At 47.1% G+C, this 17,003-nt stretch overlaps 6 protein-coding genes across 6 annotated transcripts; 1 reads left to right on the top strand and 5 right to left on the bottom strand.

The window, feature by feature from the left end:
• Positions 1-464: 464 nt before the first annotated feature.
• Positions 465-2,237, bottom strand: EDB93DRAFT_1252514 (uncharacterized protein; the record flags this gene model as incomplete). Its single annotated transcript, XM_041453291.1, has 10 exons — positions 465-680; positions 732-788; positions 846-1,013; positions 1,066-1,092; positions 1,142-1,205; positions 1,260-1,337; positions 1,408-1,626; positions 1,677-1,794; positions 1,844-1,971; positions 2,029-2,237. 10 exons carry the CDS (start codon positions 2,235-2,237, stop codon positions 465-467), a joined length of 1,284 nt encoding a protein of 427 aa, XP_041305487.1.
• A 395-nt stretch (positions 2,238-2,632) lies between these two features.
• On the bottom strand, positions 2,633-5,038 carry EDB93DRAFT_1089482 (glycoside hydrolase family 1 protein; the record flags this gene model as incomplete). Its single annotated transcript, XM_041446210.1, has 18 exons — positions 2,633-2,674; positions 2,726-2,819; positions 2,872-2,890; positions 2,945-3,105; positions 3,157-3,176; positions 3,234-3,254; positions 3,322-3,341; positions 3,410-3,433; positions 3,485-3,565; positions 3,618-3,762; positions 3,822-3,832; positions 3,887-3,925; positions 3,992-4,128; positions 4,190-4,312; positions 4,369-4,406; positions 4,466-4,564; positions 4,615-4,922; positions 4,978-5,038. 18 exons carry the CDS (start codon positions 5,036-5,038, stop codon positions 2,633-2,635), a joined length of 1,443 nt encoding a protein of 480 aa, XP_041305486.1.
• Positions 5,039-5,280: 242 nt separating this feature from the next.
• Positions 5,281-7,029, top strand: EDB93DRAFT_1159336 (uncharacterized protein). Its single transcript, XM_041449999.1, has 5 exons — positions 5,281-5,502; positions 5,563-6,083; positions 6,161-6,178; positions 6,231-6,245; positions 6,293-7,029. Exons 1-5 carry the CDS (start codon positions 5,442-5,444, stop codon positions 6,818-6,820), a joined length of 1,143 nt encoding a protein of 380 aa, XP_041305485.1. The 5' UTR covers positions 5,281-5,441; the 3' UTR covers positions 6,821-7,029.
• A 200-nt stretch (positions 7,030-7,229) lies between these two features.
• EDB93DRAFT_629500 (uncharacterized protein) lies at positions 7,230-8,188 on the bottom strand. Its single transcript, XM_041456919.1, has 3 exons — positions 8,091-8,188; positions 7,655-8,037; positions 7,230-7,601 (listed from the first exon to the last, which is right to left on the bottom strand). The coding sequence occupies exons 2-3, from the start codon at positions 7,950-7,952 to the stop codon at positions 7,405-7,407; spliced, it is 495 nt and encodes a 164-aa protein (XP_041305484.1). The 5' UTR covers positions 7,953-8,037; positions 8,091-8,188; the 3' UTR covers positions 7,230-7,404.
• Positions 8,189-8,861: 673 nt separating this feature from the next.
• EDB93DRAFT_1294440 (chaperonin Cpn60/TCP-1 family) lies at positions 8,862-11,314 on the bottom strand (the record flags this gene model as incomplete). Its single annotated transcript, XM_041454597.1, has 10 exons — positions 8,862-9,299; positions 9,350-9,376; positions 9,438-9,539; positions 9,592-9,919; positions 9,970-10,150; positions 10,204-10,791; positions 10,840-10,970; positions 11,026-11,105; positions 11,155-11,228; positions 11,281-11,314. The coding sequence occupies 10 exons, from the start codon at positions 11,312-11,314 to the stop codon at positions 9,201-9,203; spliced, it is 1,644 nt and encodes a 547-aa protein (XP_041305483.1). The 3' UTR covers positions 8,862-9,200.
• A 1,658-nt stretch (positions 11,315-12,972) lies between these two features.
• EDB93DRAFT_1159325 (major facilitator superfamily domain-containing protein) lies at positions 12,973-15,413 on the bottom strand. The gene is made up of 11 exons (XM_041449998.1): positions 15,199-15,413; positions 14,917-15,139; positions 14,748-14,863; positions 14,512-14,691; positions 14,386-14,462; positions 14,278-14,336; positions 14,165-14,221; positions 13,543-14,114; positions 13,397-13,485; positions 13,138-13,346; positions 12,973-13,080 (listed from the first exon to the last, which is right to left on the bottom strand). The coding sequence occupies exons 2-10, from the start codon at positions 15,051-15,053 to the stop codon at positions 13,149-13,151; spliced, it is 1,485 nt and encodes a 494-aa protein (XP_041305482.1). The 5' UTR covers positions 15,054-15,139; positions 15,199-15,413; the 3' UTR covers positions 12,973-13,080; positions 13,138-13,148.
• Positions 15,414-17,003: the final 1,590 nt, after the last annotated feature.

The raw sequence follows: 17,003 nt of genomic DNA, 5'->3' as shown, positions 1-17,003 counted from the left end.
ACCGCCGTCGCTACAGACTCCTCACAGCACTTGGTTTCTGGGCATGATAGTTAACAGCCTTGGATCATACCTGTGTTGTGTTTTCTAACCGCTCATCAGTTTCGTCGGAGCCAATACGAAGAGACGAGCAGCAAACATTGTGACGAAGAACCGAAGAGCTGGACGAGTTGACAAAATTTTACCCTTCACATGATCAAATAAACTAACCTACACGTTGCTTACATGGAGCATCGTCTACGACAATTCATCTCAAATTTAATTCCCCTCAGAACTCGTACCTCTCATTTCCTGCTGCGCACTTTAAAGCACATCTACAGGCGACAAGTCCTGGAACTTGGACAGTGAAAGAAAATTTTTGACTTTTGGTCAGCGCACCAAGAACCCATTCTAACTGATACCCGTGTTTTATCATAACTTACAAGATAAACTCGTTACTTCTCTACAACAACAACCTCCAACACTCGTCAGCACTTGATGAAATTTCCAACGATCATACTCGGTATACCCCACTTATCCCGCCTGATGGTGAATGAGAAACAGCAGTTTACGAAGCCCTCCTCATTGGGGACATCCTCCTTTTTTGGTGTTTGCGACTGTGTGTTGATAAGGGGTTTATAACGTAGCACGCAAGAAGTGAGTACGGCCTTCTGAGAAGAGTCAAAAGCGACATGGCCGTATTTCTAAACATTTGCGATCAAAAGTTGAAGCATGTTACGACGGACTAGGCTCACCTCCCAGTAATTGACTGCCGACTCTTCTGCCATAAGTTCGTAGATACAAAGGCGGCCCTACAACAGAAGGAATTAGCTTTTGCAGACATCGATAATCATATTGAGGGGGCTTACGTCTCGCATCATGTATCCATCGACGCCTACGAGTTCTGAAAACTCACGGTTTCCTTTATAGATTTCACCTGTTCGGCGCCAGAGACACGCTGGGACACCCATAGCCGAGAAGACACGGTCGTAGTCAAGAAGTAATCGCTCGAAGGCCTCTTCTATGAATACGAGGTCCTTGTAACGTGGTCAATCGCAAAAACGTATCAATAGGGTCCATCAAACTCACGATATCACGGAGGGATTGCGCAACAGCCTAAGTATGATTAGCAACTTCCCAAATACCATAAAGGCTCCTCGCTCACTCGGAACTTAGGTCGTAGCACAGACAATGGTTGCAGAATTTGCTGCTTCGATTGTCGAGACACACTGAAGATGAACGGGGTGTCAAATCATTGTCTCAATGCGAACGCATTGACGCACTTGCGATCCATCCACCTCGACAATCGTGCATAGCCCTTGACATAATCATACGGTTTGAGTAGACCTGCCTCGTATTTGCTCCGAATAACGCGGTTCAGTCGTTCGTCACGAGTACCTGACTCCTGATCATGCAGCAGTCAACAAAAACTTTTCGGTCTTGGTGGCAGACGGTAAAAGAGGGGGTGTAGGCTCTTCAGCAGGCGCCTCAGGGGGTTGTGCTGGAGAATTGGATGTCGTTTCAGCAGCAGAAGCAGAATTTGAGATGTAGGGAGTGGCTTGAGAGAATGCGGGAGCAGGCATGAGAGAGGGGGTCACTGCTGGAGATGTCGTGAAGAAAGATCCCTCGTCAAGAGTTTCTAGGAAGTCACTGGAATAACTAAGTGAAATGCATGGTGGAGTGACCGTAAGACGACATACGTGAGGACTGAAAATTCGTTGCCCAAAGTTTCGGGCTGATACAGGAATGCGCCCGAAGGAACACTCATTGGCCATGCGGTGGTCGCTGGAGGAGGCATTGTTGAACCATAGATGGGCTCTGCGTAGAACGCTCTCAGTATTGTAATATAGAATCATGATACACGCACGAGCCATCGACCTTGCAGGATCAAGACCGTTTGACGAACCAGTTGGAATAGCATCAGAACTCTGCTTCCCACCAGTCTTTGATGGTCGCTGCTCATCATGGCAAAGATGGCCAATCTCACGCTTAATACTACGGACATCAGCATATCCAACCGTGTATGTATCAAGGATGTTCATGGGCGCTTACCAGCGTTGGCAGGGTCTGCCTTCATCGCAAGTCATATGACTACGTCGACAATAAAGACACGCGTGGTTAACCTTTCTTCGTTTCGTAGTCTTTCTCTTCTTTGAAGCATCGTCGGCCTCTGGCGTATGGGAAGTAGAATCTGGCTCATGACCAGCAGGATCCACTGCTGGTCCAGCATATGGATGGGCAGCAACGGCATAGTTTGTCATGATGTGTGGGGGATGTATAAATCCAAGGTATACCAACCAAGGAAAGATCGAATGAAAGTCAAGGAATAATGATCTAGTCGTTGACTTGTAGATGGAATTTCTAGGTTTCTGAGCCTGATCACACGATTTTGGAAGCGTACAACATTGCAACGTATCGCCTGCTCACAAGGACCTACAACATGCCGCGGCGGACCCCAAACACCTCTCTCGCTTAATACACCATGCCTGGGCATGGAGTACGAAGATGTAGTCATGCTATGTACAGTACTAAACAACAGGCAAATTGACACACAAAACAAGACCGCGAGCTAAATCCTCCTGCAGGTACCTCACTAACTTATAGGTGTAGTCGATAACAGCCCTCCAACAATACTCGGAGGGTCGAGATCCTTTCATTATAGTACCCTGTCGCCTGCATTAATGTTGTCTCCAAACCACTGCAGAAATGCGTAAGCATCCTTGACCTTTACTCTTTACGGCAAACTAACCTTTACAAGGAATTTCGCAGACTCCTTAGGATATCGCTGTTGGGTCTCATAGTCGACGTATGTTACGCCAAATCGTGTGATGTATCCATCCGCCCTGGGAGAAACATAAGCGAAGGGGAATATCATGAATCTTTCTGACTCGCCACTCAAAGTTGTCTACGAAGCCTAGGAGAGAAAAAGATCAGAAAAATTAATCGCAAATGATATAATAATACAGACTCCACGGGAAATAGGCTCTGACATCGACACCATCCTCAAGTACAGCGGCCTTGATAGAAGCGGTGTTACCCTTGAAGTAATTCACACGGTCGCTGTCCTGCAATGCATCCTCAATCGACTTCAAATGCTCGTCCTTGACAGCGAATCCATTTTCGGTGACGCTAAAGTAAAAATCAGCACATTGTCCAAACTGCTTCCTCGAAATAGCTTACTAGATAGGTAGCTTATATCTCTGTTAAATGCCCGTCAGTAAATGTAATGAATGTACACTATGAACGAGTGAGCAAACCTTCCAAATATAATTGAGCAACTATTTTAACACGAAGGAACCAAGGGCGTCAGCTATGTTTTTCCTTACTAACCACTATTATGCTCACATCACGAAATCCCTGGGGGTCTGGATCACAATGGCCATGTTAGAAAAATATTCACCATGTCTCATATTCATATTATTTTGTAACTTACAGTCCTGCAACCAGGCACAATGCGCTGCAACATCTCTGAATTTCTGGTTCTAAATATAGAAGGCAAGAGACATACCTTGGGTACCTAATTGAGTGCCATCGGGACGGATGAAAGTATACTCGACGAATCCTTGAAATTCGTCATCGCCACCGTCTCCTGTCATGACAGTTCAGGCGCATGAGACTCGAAGCAGATAAAATGAACATACTGCACAAGTGGGTGGTATAGGTGTTCATGCCATAGAAATCAGAGGATCCTTTGACGACTTTCAATTCTTCTGATGTAAACTCCGGCAGACGTTCTCGGAGCATCTGTTTCATGTATTCCGGGTAATGACCGAGATAGATTGGGTCCTGAAGAATATCATTTGTTTTATTTAACGACTCGACAGAGCATACGACTTGAAGCTTACAGCAAACCATCCTGTCAACCGTTCGTTAGTGCAGACCGGATGCTACTGGCAGAGGCCGCACTTACCGATAGCTACGTCAAGGGCATGCTGCGCCGCTTCCACATCTGAAAACACAAACGCGTGTTATCAGTATCCGCTCATCATATCAGCAAACTGAAGATTGCGCCTACTCTGTGGACTGTCGTCGTATGGCATGGCCCAGTCACCATTGAGCGTGATTCCGATCTGGCCGCCCTGCACGGCCTTGAACTCCTCGCGATAAAGCCTGACTGCATATGCGTGCGATAAAATGACGCTGTGGCCGACTCTGTGTGTTGACGTGGAATCAGCTGGTTGATTGCGTACAGACGGACAAGTGGTAGACATACATCCACGGTTCAGTAGAGGAGTCGCCTTGGGGTGATCTTTCTCGGTCACTCGATCGTCCTGGCGCGAAGACGCCCCTTCCATACCCTAGAATTGAGACGCACCACGGCTCGTTCACTGTAAGCCTAAAGATGTACGATTGATGAAAAAACCGAATACTTTATCATTGAAGAGTACTGACCAGTGCTTGACTCTGTCTCCGAAAGCCTGGAAGCAGACCTAACAACCATGATTTCGCTCACTCCAAACATGCACGTAAAGATTACACGAGAACTCACCTTAGCATAGCGAACATAGTCCTGGACAATCTCATCCTTGTTCAGCCACCCGCCATATCTATCGTGCAGGGCCTGTGGAAGGTCCCAATGGTATAAAGTCTGAGAAAGCAGTGAGAACGCGCTGGAGTAGCCGCGCATACTCCACATACAACGAATGGGATTATGCCATGTTCCAGAAGTCCATCAATAAAATTGGAGTAAAAAGCTATACCCTTGGGATTGACGGGGTCATTGCGGCCACCAAGTGGGATGATGCGAGACCAGGATAAGGAAAAGCGGTAAGACTTGACGCCGTACTGGGCAAGCAGGGCAATATCCTCCTTCCAGAGTCTGTATGAATCGGTTGCGATATCTCCGTCTCGGCCATCCATCGTCTTTCCAGGTTGCTTCGAGAAGTCGTCCCAGATAGACTTTCCGCGTCCATCAACGTTGGTAGATCCTTCGACCTGGAAACTCGCTGTAAGACACGTTAATACATGATGTTCAAACGCGTTAAGAATGGAGAAACTCACCAGTAGCGAATCCCCATATGAAGTCCTTTGGTAACTTATTTGCAGCTTTTGCAGAGGTCATGAAATCAGGAGTCAACTTGTAGAAGAAGATGAGTTACACATGCACGAAATGGTTGAGCCTCTTAAACTACTAAAACACATTGCTACCATGCAGGTTCATGTGACGATCCTGAGCAAAGCAACCGACAATTATCCGGGCGAGTTGTACAGGGAATTTGAAAAGTAAACAGCTCATGGCATCGTCGAACGCACGTGACAAGAATTTGTAATACAAAGAACACATGCTTTGGAGTGTATTCTGGACGATATTGAACATGTGAGCCATGATGCACCATGTGCTGTCCGATATTTCTCCGTGATAGTGAATCGAACTGCAGGAATAAAGCGAACCATATAATGATCCATCTTGTCTTCTTCCCCCTTGTTGCCAACGTTCATCTTGTCGATCAAGTCCAAGTTCCTCCATGTCAGCTCCAAACACTGCCGGAACCGCCATACTTGGCGCGGGTATCTTCGCCAAGGAAGGTGCGCAACATCAACACAATTGACACCCTCACAAGGCTTATCATGATGCTATTTCAACAGCACACCTTCCTGCACTGCAAGCACTTGGTCCTCTCGCGCCAAAGCTTAAAGCCGTTTACTCGCGATCAGAGAAGAGTGCGCGTGAATTGGCTGCCCAAGCAACAACTCTCCTCAACACTACTCCTGATGTCTACTTCGACGGAAATCCATCTTCCAATCTCGATGCACTTCTTGCCAGATCTGACATTTCATCCGTTATCATCATGCTCCCAATCACCCAACAGCCCTCCATCGTCTTGAAAGCACTCGCCGCCGGCAAACACGTGCTAAGTGAAAAGCCTGTTGCACCGGACGTGGCGTCTGGTGTCAAATTGATCGCTCAGTATGAAGCCCAGTATAAGCCCAAGGGGCTTGTGTGGAGAATAGCTGAAAATTTCGAAGCCGAGCCGGGCTATATCGCCGCTGGCCGTGCTATCGCTGCCGGCAAGATAGGAAAAGTCGCCTTCTTCAACTCTCATATCGTCAACTTCATCGATCAAGATTCGAAATGGTATAAGACCCCGTGGCGTACTGTTCCGGACGTAAGTAAACGTTAATTTTATCGTTCTGACGTGTGGTCTGACATGTTCTGACCGTGCCTTTGCTTCTATCGGATTAGTATCAAGGAGGCTTCCTGGTAAGATTCGTGTTGCGCTCACCTCAACCAGCTGACGCATGGATGGACATAGCTCGATGGCGGTGTGGTCAGTCCCAAATACTTGCAGAAACCCGCAACTGACTTTGCTCTTAGCACTCTGTCGCGGTTCTTCGCGTCGTACTCCCGAGTGCAATGACTCACCTGTCTGGGTTTGCATCGCTAAACAAAGAGTGGCTTGCACCTCACGATACCATTAACACAATCATAAAGAACGCAGACGGTTCACATGGCACCTTTGAACTCAGTTTCGCTGCACCCAGCTCGTCTCGTTCTAACGCAGGTCGAGGTACTGTCATCACCGGTACAGATGGATGGCTTCAAGTTCAACAAACCCTGGCTCGTGACCTCATTCACAACATCGATAAGCCCATCATTCGCGTCACTATCGAGTCGGCCACCCGTGATGCAAATGGGGTACTTGGCCCCGAAAAGGAGGAGGTCATCGATGAGCCTATCAGAGGCATAGAAATGGAGCAGGCGAGCTTTTTTGCAGCCCTGGATGGAAAAGATGACGGCCTTGGCAGCCCCCTTGGTGCACTGAAGGATGTTGCGGTTATTCAGGCTGCCTTGAATAGTGGTGGTGAACTCATCGATCTTGAGAAGCTCATCAGCCAGTCCTAGATGGACATGCGGCACGAAAAAGTCGGGGAAGCAGCACAAAACGATTGGCGTGTGATTATGGGAATTGTTATCGACGGCAGCCATACGCGTATATGTATCCTGATCTGATATTCTGATGTCCTGTGTCCCTTGTAGGCAGTTTTGGATCCCTGCTTGAGTAAATGATGGTAATGCACTATGTCTGCTCTCACGCTGGACAAGCGCTGGAAGGTGCCAAATGGCGCACAAGCACATGATGCAAAAGGTAAAGCGAGCTAAGTCGATTAAAATTTGTACTTTTTAAGTTTTGTAATGTCTGTAGTGAGTGGCCAGTGAGATGCATATGGGTAAAGGCAGGATTAAATATTTAAACATACTGATGCGACCAGGTCAAAACCACCTATGGATGGAAACCGAATGACGGAGATCTTCGAACACAATTTATACGCTAAGGGATTATGACAATAGCTTACGGTAAAATCAGACATCCCGCGCAAAACTCGAAAAATGAATGATTCGATATGCTGGGAGAAAAAGTATCGAAAACAGAAGGCGGCAATGCGATTACAGAATGCGGAATCTCCGAACAGTGAGGAAACAGACGCTTATCGTACACCAGAAGGCGACAAGGGCTGAGTGGGAGGAAGAACAAGATTTGTAGGAAGACGGAGATTGAGATCGGTAAACACCCTGTATATTACACCCGCCGATACACCAGCCTCGACCAGATATTCAGGAGAAACGCCCCAGCCTAGGAGATCAAGTACGAGGTTCTTGGTGTGATCCAAGTCTTGGCGAGTCACTACCAAAAAGGTTTCAATCGACATTGACAGAGGAATAGAAGAGATGACATACTAGGTCCCATACCCGAATCTTGTGGTGTTGATGTCGCGGCGATGATTGAGGGAGAAGGTAAACGGGAGCTCTGAACAGATTCAGAGGGAAGACTTGTGCCACTTGATATATTCAACAGCTGGCCCGCAATTTCGGGAGGAGTTGAAGCAGTACTTGATGCGTCTTCCTCGGAAATCTCTCCTTCCTCTAGGTTGTCTGGATCTGTTACCGCAGTGATTGACGATGGAGTCTGGAGCTCGTCAGATTGCCCATTCTCCAGAACTGCGAGCGCTGGCTTCAGAGATATCTTGTCTGTCATACTGAAGAAGAATTAGAAGTTACAGGACTTAAAAGTGACAGGTTATTGAACACAACGATGGCGAGAACATGAAGTCGTTGAACTTCTAGCGCTATTAAGTTAGCTAATGTGACGCCAATTTGCAACCACGTGACTAACTTTGATGCTATAGGTTCCAAACTTTCATTGCATCCATAGGTAGCACCGTAGCACGAAAAATCTGTGATATAGGTCTGAAAGTTAGACCCTATACCACAGCTGTGAGGTTGTTGGTCGTGTAGCAATTTTATCCTACTATCCGTTTGAGATGTATCCAACACAATCGACGGTTCAACGAATGTTGCAGTAGTGGCAGTACAATAAGTCATACATACATACAAGGGAGACGGCAAATCGTGAGCCTAAAATATCCTGCCGCACCATGAAATCTGCATAGCGAGTCTGCACAACCTCCCCCTTTCTTCCTGATCTTACGACTACGACGAGACCTCGACGACTAATTGTGCGTTTATGCATGGTGTCAGGACATTGAGTCACTTAATAATGTAAAACAACGTACGAGCAATATAGTCAAAAAAAGTCATCATTGTGGGTACTCAAGCGAAGGGACAGGTGGGTGAATGAGAACCGCGATAGCCACAGTGGCAGCACTGAACTGTATTGAAGTTCGTGCAGGATTCATCATCAGATGAAATGCACATTGATACAGGGGTGACAGAAGAGTGATCCAAGTTAGATGAGGATGATGAGTGGTCGAATGACTCGGATGCAGTACTGGTCAAAGACATGGAAAGTGTAGAGCTGGAAGCGTGTTGAGAGTAGTACTAGCAGTCCTGTTGTGCAGGGGTTTAATGATTGAAGGGGATGAATTTGAACCACCTTTTATGCGGTGAAAATGCGACCCTTGAAGTGTGCTCAGGTTCAAGTTCGCTTGCGGGTCATGTGGCCCATCACCGATCTAAACCAAATGCGCAAAACAAAAATGGAAGTACAAGCTAGTACCTCAACCTGGACATGGCCATGGCATACATGCTTTGTCCCAAACCAAACCGGCCAACGGACCTCAAACCAGGATGTATGCCAACGTCAGACACAGTAATCCTTCCGTGCCACCCACTGTGCGCATCGGTCTTCATTATGTGAAAGTTCTGTACTACTGGCAAACAGCATGGCAGATGGTACACTTCAAAACATGTAAATTAGTATATCCTGAACACACAAAAGTCACCGTGCACAAATGCAGTTTTCCGTTTCATCGATGCCTCAATTTTAATCGCCCTGCATCTCTTCTGGTGGAGGACCTTGTTGTTCGCGCTCTTTTCGTGTGGCTTGTACGACATCGTCGACACGCAATAGCATACGAGCGGCCTGTGGGAATGGTAAGCACTCCGCATACGCGTAATGGACAATAGATGTACCTCAACGGCAGTTTTCAGGATTTGGATCTGAACGTGCAACAGATAGATGGTAAGGGGACTCATCGAACTACAAAACCATGGCGCGTACCTTTACGCTTGCACTCTCGTACAAGCCGTATTCCTTCATATCGACTATCTTTCCAGTCTCTCCATTCACGCCCCATGAATGCTCTCCATTTGCATGCTTAGCCTATCGGAAGCCATTAATCAAATCCAATTTCTCCAGAGATATGATCACCCACCCTGAGTTCTGTCAGTATCCTGATAGCATTCCCGCCGCTATTTTGCACTAGAGTCCGTGGGATCACCTCCATAGCATCTGCAACAGCTCTGAATGGCCATCCTTCAACCCCAGTAACGCTGCGTGCTTTGGCATGCAACCCCACGCTGATCGCCATCTCAGTCGCTCCTCCTCCCGGCGCAAGGAGGGGATTAAAGTATGCATTGCGCGCAACGCTGAGAGCGTCCGCAAGATTACGATCGATTTCATTGAGGATGTCCTTGGAGGGGCCACGGAGGAGAATGGTGCAGGCTTTGGGATTTTTGCACTCGGTCAGGAATGTGAAGTATCTGAGTGGATCGCGTAAGTGAACGCGCCAGGAAGAACTGACATAACGAACTCATCCCCCATCTTCTCAATATTGAATAACCCACATCCCGTGCCAACATCGGAGTCGCGGAGGTCTTCAACACGGTTTACGATGGTTGCACCAACAGCCAAAGCGATACGGTTGTTATCGGATTTACGGACGCGCCGAATGGCAGAGATGTTCGCTCGCTCAAAGACATATTGTGCCGTATCTGAAGGAGAAAAAACATTAGTAGTCCGGAAATTTTTCGACCTCAACACATACCGGATATGCCTTTCTCGGTGATAATAAGATCGGGCTTGAATTCGAGTAAACGTCTGCACTGTGCGATGACCTGCTCCTCTTCGATCTCCTGTGCGCGTTGCCAGTCGCTCTCCTTGGAAAACTCCATGTTGGTCTGACTCTCACCCTTCTTGTACTCAAGGGGACAATCGAGTAGGATGATACGCGGATTCTTGATTCGTCGGCGCATGTTTGGGTGAGTGATGTCTTTATTGAGAAGGACACCATCAAGGACTCTCGACTCCTCGATGGACCCGCCTGGAATTTTTTCAACACGTGCATAGCGTTTGATGTCAACGCTCTTGTGTCCAGCATCATCCGAGGCAACGGTGCGTACGGCTTGAAGGGCTAGATGGCACATTAAATCGCTCCAGCGTGCCACGAATTTGGTGCCGATGGAGGTTTTAATGAGAGAAAGCATCTCTTCATCAGATGACGTGTCAATTGGGATGGAAATGCGATTTACGATCGCGAGGGCCTCTTTGAGAGCTTTGTTGTATGCGGAAATGATGACAACAGGGTGGATGTCGCGTTCAAGCTGCGAGAGGGATTGAGCAAGAATTTCTCCCGCTATAAAATGATGAGAAAATGATATGGCCTCGAAGCTTAAGAACAAACCAAGGATGATAACGCTGGTTGTACCATCACCACATTCTTCATCTTGAGTACGACTCAGTTCGATCATATTCTTTGCTGCAGGGTGTGCAACGTCGATTTCGCGGAGAATTGCGTTTCCATCGTTTGTTAGTCTGTAAAGTTACACTGCTCAAATATATTGATAGCAGGAGATGTGTAAAGACGCACAGTATGCCGCCCATTGGATCGAGGATCATCTTGAGCATGGCTTTTGGGCCAAGACATGTTCGAATGACATCAGCGATAGTCTATTTGAGAAGTGAGTATAAATGAGACAAAAATCAAGTATATGTTGACGATTATACTTGCCTTTGCGGCAGTGATGTTGGAGATCTGGGCTTTCCTTCCTGACTGCCTCTCTGGTGCAGTGTCTGCAAAGCATCGCTTTCAGTGATATATTTGAAAAGAACAGGCGGTACATACTCATGACGAACACTGGTGTCTGTCCTGCCTGCATGGTCGAATATTAAGTGTGGATCGCGTTGGACAATGAGCACGCTGAGCGATCAAAAGCAAGCCAAAATGCTCTAACCGAATCCTGTGACACATTTCATGTGACATCTATGTCACTCTACTAGCACTTCAAATTCAATGATCACTATTCACTACAGCACTATCTGCATCGGCAGAACCAAGAAATATCATATGATGATTGATGCTGACATGCTGAACTCACAGATCAGCTACGTATATATATATATAGTCGCTCTAATCTGGACTGAGGAATCGCATCTCCCTCGCATCAATATCATCAACACGAAGAACTGCGGTTGGGGCAAGGTTGGGGGTAGAATATTATAAAAGCGTGCATAAAATATAGCCTCTGCAAACTGAATGGTCTAGAGGACAAGAAGTGTCAGTATGCCTGAGTCGTGTGATCAAACAGGTAGCACGTCCAAATAGCCTCAAAAAGCCCGCGTGCCATTATTCCACCTCTAAGGTCATGGACGACATCCACTAATTCGCGTACTTGAGGCTGTAGCGTTAGGATTTGTTCTTGAGACATACATCCTGTCGGTGTGCTAGAGAGCAAGACTCTTTCCAAAGCCAGATCTTTCGCCTAGAAACATGAAACATGATATTTACGCCGCCTATTGTGAGAAGGTGATAGAAGGTGAATGTCGAGGCTGCGAAGGGCTCTATATTTCCGTGGTTCGGTGGGCGAGGAATCTCCAAAATAGGTAGAACTTCTGCCCCTGAGGCGTGAATTGCCAGGGTCGAGAGAACTCAGAGACAGTGAATGGTGAAACTAGGTCGACCTTGTTTCGAGTCTTCGGTCAAGGCGGCTTGAAAGAAAGCGAGACTATATTTTGCTGCCCAGTCGTGTATGCATGTTGCGGTGCCTTTTTTTTCAACATTATAATCGTCTAAATATTCATCGGGCCGGTTGGTCCAAGGATCTATACTGCGCGTGTGTCAATGCAGACTTAGGTTTTGATATACGCACGATGCAGGCCATTGACCCGTGGTTTAAGAAAACAACACACCTCGGCTACTAGCGTGGCGAGTTGGAGCTACGGATACCTCGGAAGCTGGGGAACAGGTGGATCAGGAATGAAGGACAGTGCGATATTCTGCATATTGGAGCTCGCTTGGTTTTCTAGGATGTAATACCGTAGGTACCACTGACTTGCCGATGACGACGCAAGGTTGCTTCGCCGATATATCGCAGGAGCCCAAATTGAACATTTGAGGCAAAATAGGTCATGATCAGGGATGAGAAATCCTGGATGGGTTGCCAATAATCTGACTCCAGGCTTACTTTCATGGGGGTACTACATAAAAGCGTGGCTACGTGCCAGCAATCAACTAGTCATTAGGAGGCAGATCTTGGTGCACTGTCAGCGGTCATGTGGGCATTAATGATACATGAACGTTTGAATCAGAAGAAGGTCCGAGAGACTCGGAGCTCAACTACTCCAGAAGCAATCTCGCTTATGTAATTGATACTCGGGTCCATAATTAAAAATCGTTAATCGTTCGTAATCGTTAATCACTCGATATTGACATGGTCGAGCCTCTTGGGCATACAATATCAATGTGTGGCGTCCTCGCCGGACATGCTCACAATCGCGTATCAGTCTACCCAATGTGTTGATCTCGGTCATTACCATATAGTAAGAGACACTTTGTATTTTGTGGAATGAACACATAGAGGCGCTAGTACGTGAGCGCTTCTCTTAGAGCAAGCTTAGCGAGGTGGTTCAGATCGTAATTCTAATTCTATGTTACAAATTGCGAAAAGTCAAAAATATCATTATATACATCCCTCGTACTCACTTTGTGCTTCATTAGTTTTGAGATGTCTGACGCGCACGTCTGTCAGCACGGCATGGAGGTCCAATACGCACTGCCAGCCAGATCAGGGGTACCGACATAAAACATATCCCTCCTAGAAGAACAAATGTCCACCCGGCGTCAATCTTGTGAAGTAGCAGCTCGATCATAGAGACCAGCAACGCTCCCATGGAGCACCTTATGAGGTTATTCTGCGGTTCTTGTCACAATCTTGTGTATCAAATAAAGTAGACGTACTCACACATGCAGTCACCGAAGAGCCTTGTGACGGTACAAGGTCGATCAAAAGCGTTTGAACGGTAGTGAGCATAGCGATTTCCGAAAATCCGACTGTGTAACCAAACATTGAGCACTAGACTATGAGCAAGAATCGAAACCAATACTCACTGACGAATTGGAGGACCAGAGGTACTGCAATGGTGGTTTGCGCTTCAAAGCACCAGCCATACCCAATGCAAGCTACAGAAAATATGATTATCCAAAGTGGCAATCTCTTCAGCCTTGTTGCTTCGATGGGAAAGTCACCATCGTTTATGATATGACCTGGGATACCGTTCTCTGGCGTAGAATTACAAATCAGCTGCTCTCTCGCAGTCCTGTAATCCCAATCCATGAGCTTGCCACTGAAAATTGCGCCCAGTGCAAGCCCGCCTCCAGAGGCCAGATAGCAAATCCCAATATCCGTCTCTGTCAAGTGAGGGTAGTGTTCTTCGAACAATGAAGATATGGTCGCTAGAATGGCGGTGAACACTGCGTATTGAATTCCATTGAAAACCAGGAGGTTCAAGATATCGACACAGGCGAACAGACGGAACGGGTTAGGAGATTTACGAGCAGGTGGACGCTCCACCTCAGAATCTTTATGGCCACGCCCTATTAAGGGTAACAGAGGACGATACTGGATGGGCGGGAAAATACTACCATTGCCGACGATGCTACGCAAGGTCTCCGGGAGGAACCTGACACCCAGGTCGCGTCAGAGAGAATAACACCAAACATCGCGACTTACGTGACCAGAACGATAAAACACGCTGAACTGGAGATACAGAGGAACCAAAAAATGGATCTGAATAATGGACAGTATGAGGAATCTTTGTTCCATTTGTGCGGGAAACTGATCACCTCCATCCGAGTTTGTCCGCAAGAGCGCCTCCTACAACAGGTCCTATTGCGGGTCCAACCTTCGAAACGCAGTTACTACATGGTCACGTCATGTGCTCTTGCGCTCACCTGTGGGCCCATTGTAAAGATACCGAAGAAACCACCCCGCTCCGCGGGGGTAGCGATGTCTGCGATGATACCAGCACCTGTAACGAATGAGACACAGCGAACATAAAAGCAAACAAATCTGCATACCGATCGTGAGCGTACTAGCGCTACCAACAGCTTGGAGACACCGAAGAACCATCAACAGCCAGAAATATGATGTCGGTACGAATGCCAGACCGATACAGGCAAGGCTGAGAACAAACAAACATCCGAGCGACGTCGGTCGTCTGCCCATGTGATCTGCTAGAGTACCCCAAAACATGGGTGCTTTAAGCGGTAACAATGAGCCCGGATACAAACAGCATGCAGAAGGCTTCACTGACATACACCCTGAAATACCAAATAAACCGTCACCGTGAGATTGGTGAGTTCGACAGTCTTTCCAAAAGCAGTTGCGATCATTGGAATGGCAGGAAGGTAAATATACGCCGTCAACGGGCTGACAAAACTGTTCAGAATAATTTCAGTGACGAGGAACAACCATTTGCTCACCTAAACAACCCTGCTATGGACGCAAGAGTTACTATAAACCATTTTTCGCAAGTCGTAAATACAGAGTAAGGAGGTTTGACATCATGCTCCTTCGCGAGCACGACGGGAATATCGTGGACTTCATCAGTCTGGACCATAGTAGTATGCGGAGAAGTATGAGGGAAACAAATGGTGAATCACCACTGTTTAAATATGCAGGCTACAGCTCGTGCATCGGTTTATGCTGAGCCGAAATCAGCTTCGCAGATTCTTGGAGTGGGTGCTTGCACCCTCGATACACACCCTGGACGACTCCAATAAGGAAGTGCATGGCGAATCTTGCCAAGTAATAGCTTTCCATGCGATACTCGTGCAGTGTACCATGAACCGTCACTTCACTTCTGGCACTTGGTTCACTAGTACCAGAACAAAGTGCTTGGAAGGCTTAGCAAAAGTGTTCAATGCCATTATGGCTGACGTGCGAAGCCTCGCCAAGGAGATGAATGACACAGAATGACTAAAATCTATCAACTCGGTCATTAAATATATGTAGCTTTCGTCATGGACTTACCCGCTAGTACATCAGGCCTTCAGGTCCGATTTATATACAAACGTAGTTGCCCGAGCCACAAGGTGTGGTTCCGTGAGGTACATCTGCTTTAGGACACTCTTCTATTTCTGTTCCCTACCAATGTCCCAGATGTCTTGAACACGCTGTGGAAACACGCTTTTACATTGATAACTTGTCGCCACCCCAAGTCCGTTCCGGGAGCCATCTGAGTACCAGCAGAAGGCATCCATCCTCTGCCGACAGAAGTATCAAATTTAATTCCGATATCGGCGCTGATGCGTTGGGCAGGACCGCCGGATAGATAGAAATATTGGGGAAGTGTATCGATAAAAAGGCTATCAAAGACTCTGCCAAGAAATCATCACTTCATAGTAGTAGTAGGAATGTAAAAACCCACAGTCCAGCTTCCTAAACTGTTTCTCACGCTTCGCCAAATAGAAGTAGTCTGGCTAGGCCTGGTTCGCGAGCTGATTAACTTCACGAGAAATCTGAGTTGCTTGTTTGCCATTCTCGCATTTGCATTGTCTGCTTGATAGTGGAATTTGTCATGCCGCCGTCGAATGAACCCTCGGAGAGGATTCTCCGTTCGCCACAGGTCCAGCAATATGGGTTGATTCACCACGAAAACTCTCGACGCCAAGCATAACAGAGCAAGACGTTATGGATTGTATTCATTTGAATCGCGAGACGAATAGCTATCAAAACTCTAGAACCAAGCAAGCTGGTAAAATACCATCAGTTAGGCTTGCGACGCTTATCCAAGAAAATACTTGCTACAACGGTGCAATATGGTCGAGGCGTTAATGCACTGGGCTCGGAGAAGGATCTTGCGAGGGGCCGAGGTTCAACAAGGCCTCAAAATTCGCGAAGAATATTTCCGATTCTCTCACTGAGGGCGTAATATGTCAACACTAATGCAGAGCGCCCCTTCGGTTGGTTTAACTTCGACCGGACGCTGCCATCATTCGTTGATAATCGGGTCCTCTCCTGCGGCTTTTGATGTATTTGGTATCAAACATGCATCGACTTCCGGAAGCAGAAAAACCGCGATTCAAGTTCTCGAGGATTGAAATGCCGCAAATGATATGCGGCATGCAGGAAGGTAGTACACTTCCTAGAGGGATTATAGGTGCTTGGACGGATAAGCGATCAATCGAACAGTGTTTGAGGTCAAACTTACGGCTACTAATGCTATATTGTCGCGAGTGGGCATAAAAACGCGTTCATTGAACCGAAAACCAAAATAGAGGGGTACTTGGTAGATGGGCGCTTTTCTTCGAGGGTGGGTCTTCATTTCGATGCATTCTGGGTTTTACAACATAGCAACCTTTCGGGGTGAGAAGACAGAAACTCTAGCCAAGCAAAGCTTGGCGGTGGGCGCTTGCAAGTGAACTTCGGACTGAGTCGGAAGGAGTCCTGCTTAGTCAACTCATGCCAAGAGCACTACTAGTAACTACTCACCATGACCAAGGTCACCACACCACGTCGTGCTGAAACCCGAATTTCTCATCCTACAACAATTATGGTCGAATGGTGA

This window comes from Suillus bovinus, assembly GCF_016758785.1.
Source record: "Suillus bovinus strain UH-Sbo-P2 chromosome Unknown EDB93scaffold_47, whole genome shotgun sequence".
In the NCBI taxonomy this organism is placed as follows: domain Eukaryota; kingdom Fungi; phylum Basidiomycota; class Agaricomycetes; order Boletales; family Suillaceae; genus Suillus; species Suillus bovinus.
Note: the sequence above shows the minus strand (reverse complement) of the source record. Positions and strands in the feature narration are given on the sequence as shown.

What these genes read in the sequence shown, in the direction of transcription:
- EDB93DRAFT_1159336 (XM_041449999.1), top strand. Translation starts at nt 5,442, where the DNA reads ATGTCAGCTCCAAACACTGCCGGAACCGCCATACTTGGCGCGGGTATC. An exon ending in GGGTATCTTCGCCAAGGAAG is followed by an intron (nt 5,503 to 5,562) that starts GTGCGCAACATC and finishes CTATTTCAACAG; the next exon opens with CACACCTTCCTGCACTGCAA.
- EDB93DRAFT_629500 (XM_041456919.1), bottom strand. Translation starts at nt 7,952, where the DNA reads ATGACAGACAAGATATCTCTGAAGCCAGCGCTCGCAGTTCTGGAGAAT. An exon ending in AGATTCGGGTATGGGACCTA is followed by an intron (nt 7,602 to 7,654) that starts GTATGTCATCTC and finishes CCTTTTTGGTAG; the next exon opens with TGACTCGCCAAGACTTGGAT.
- EDB93DRAFT_1159325 (XM_041449998.1), bottom strand. Translation starts at nt 15,053, where the DNA reads ATGGTCCAGACTGATGAAGTCCACGATATTCCCGTCGTGCTCGCGAAG. An exon ending in CGCTAGTACGCTCACGATCG is followed by an intron (nt 14,463 to 14,511) that starts GTATGCAGATTT and finishes CATTCGTTACAG; the next exon opens with GTGCTGGTATCATCGCAGAC. An exon ending in TCTGGTCCTCCAATTCGTCA is followed by an intron (nt 13,486 to 13,542) that starts GTGAGTATTGGT and finishes TTGGTTACACAG; the next exon opens with TCGGATTTTCGGAAATCGCT.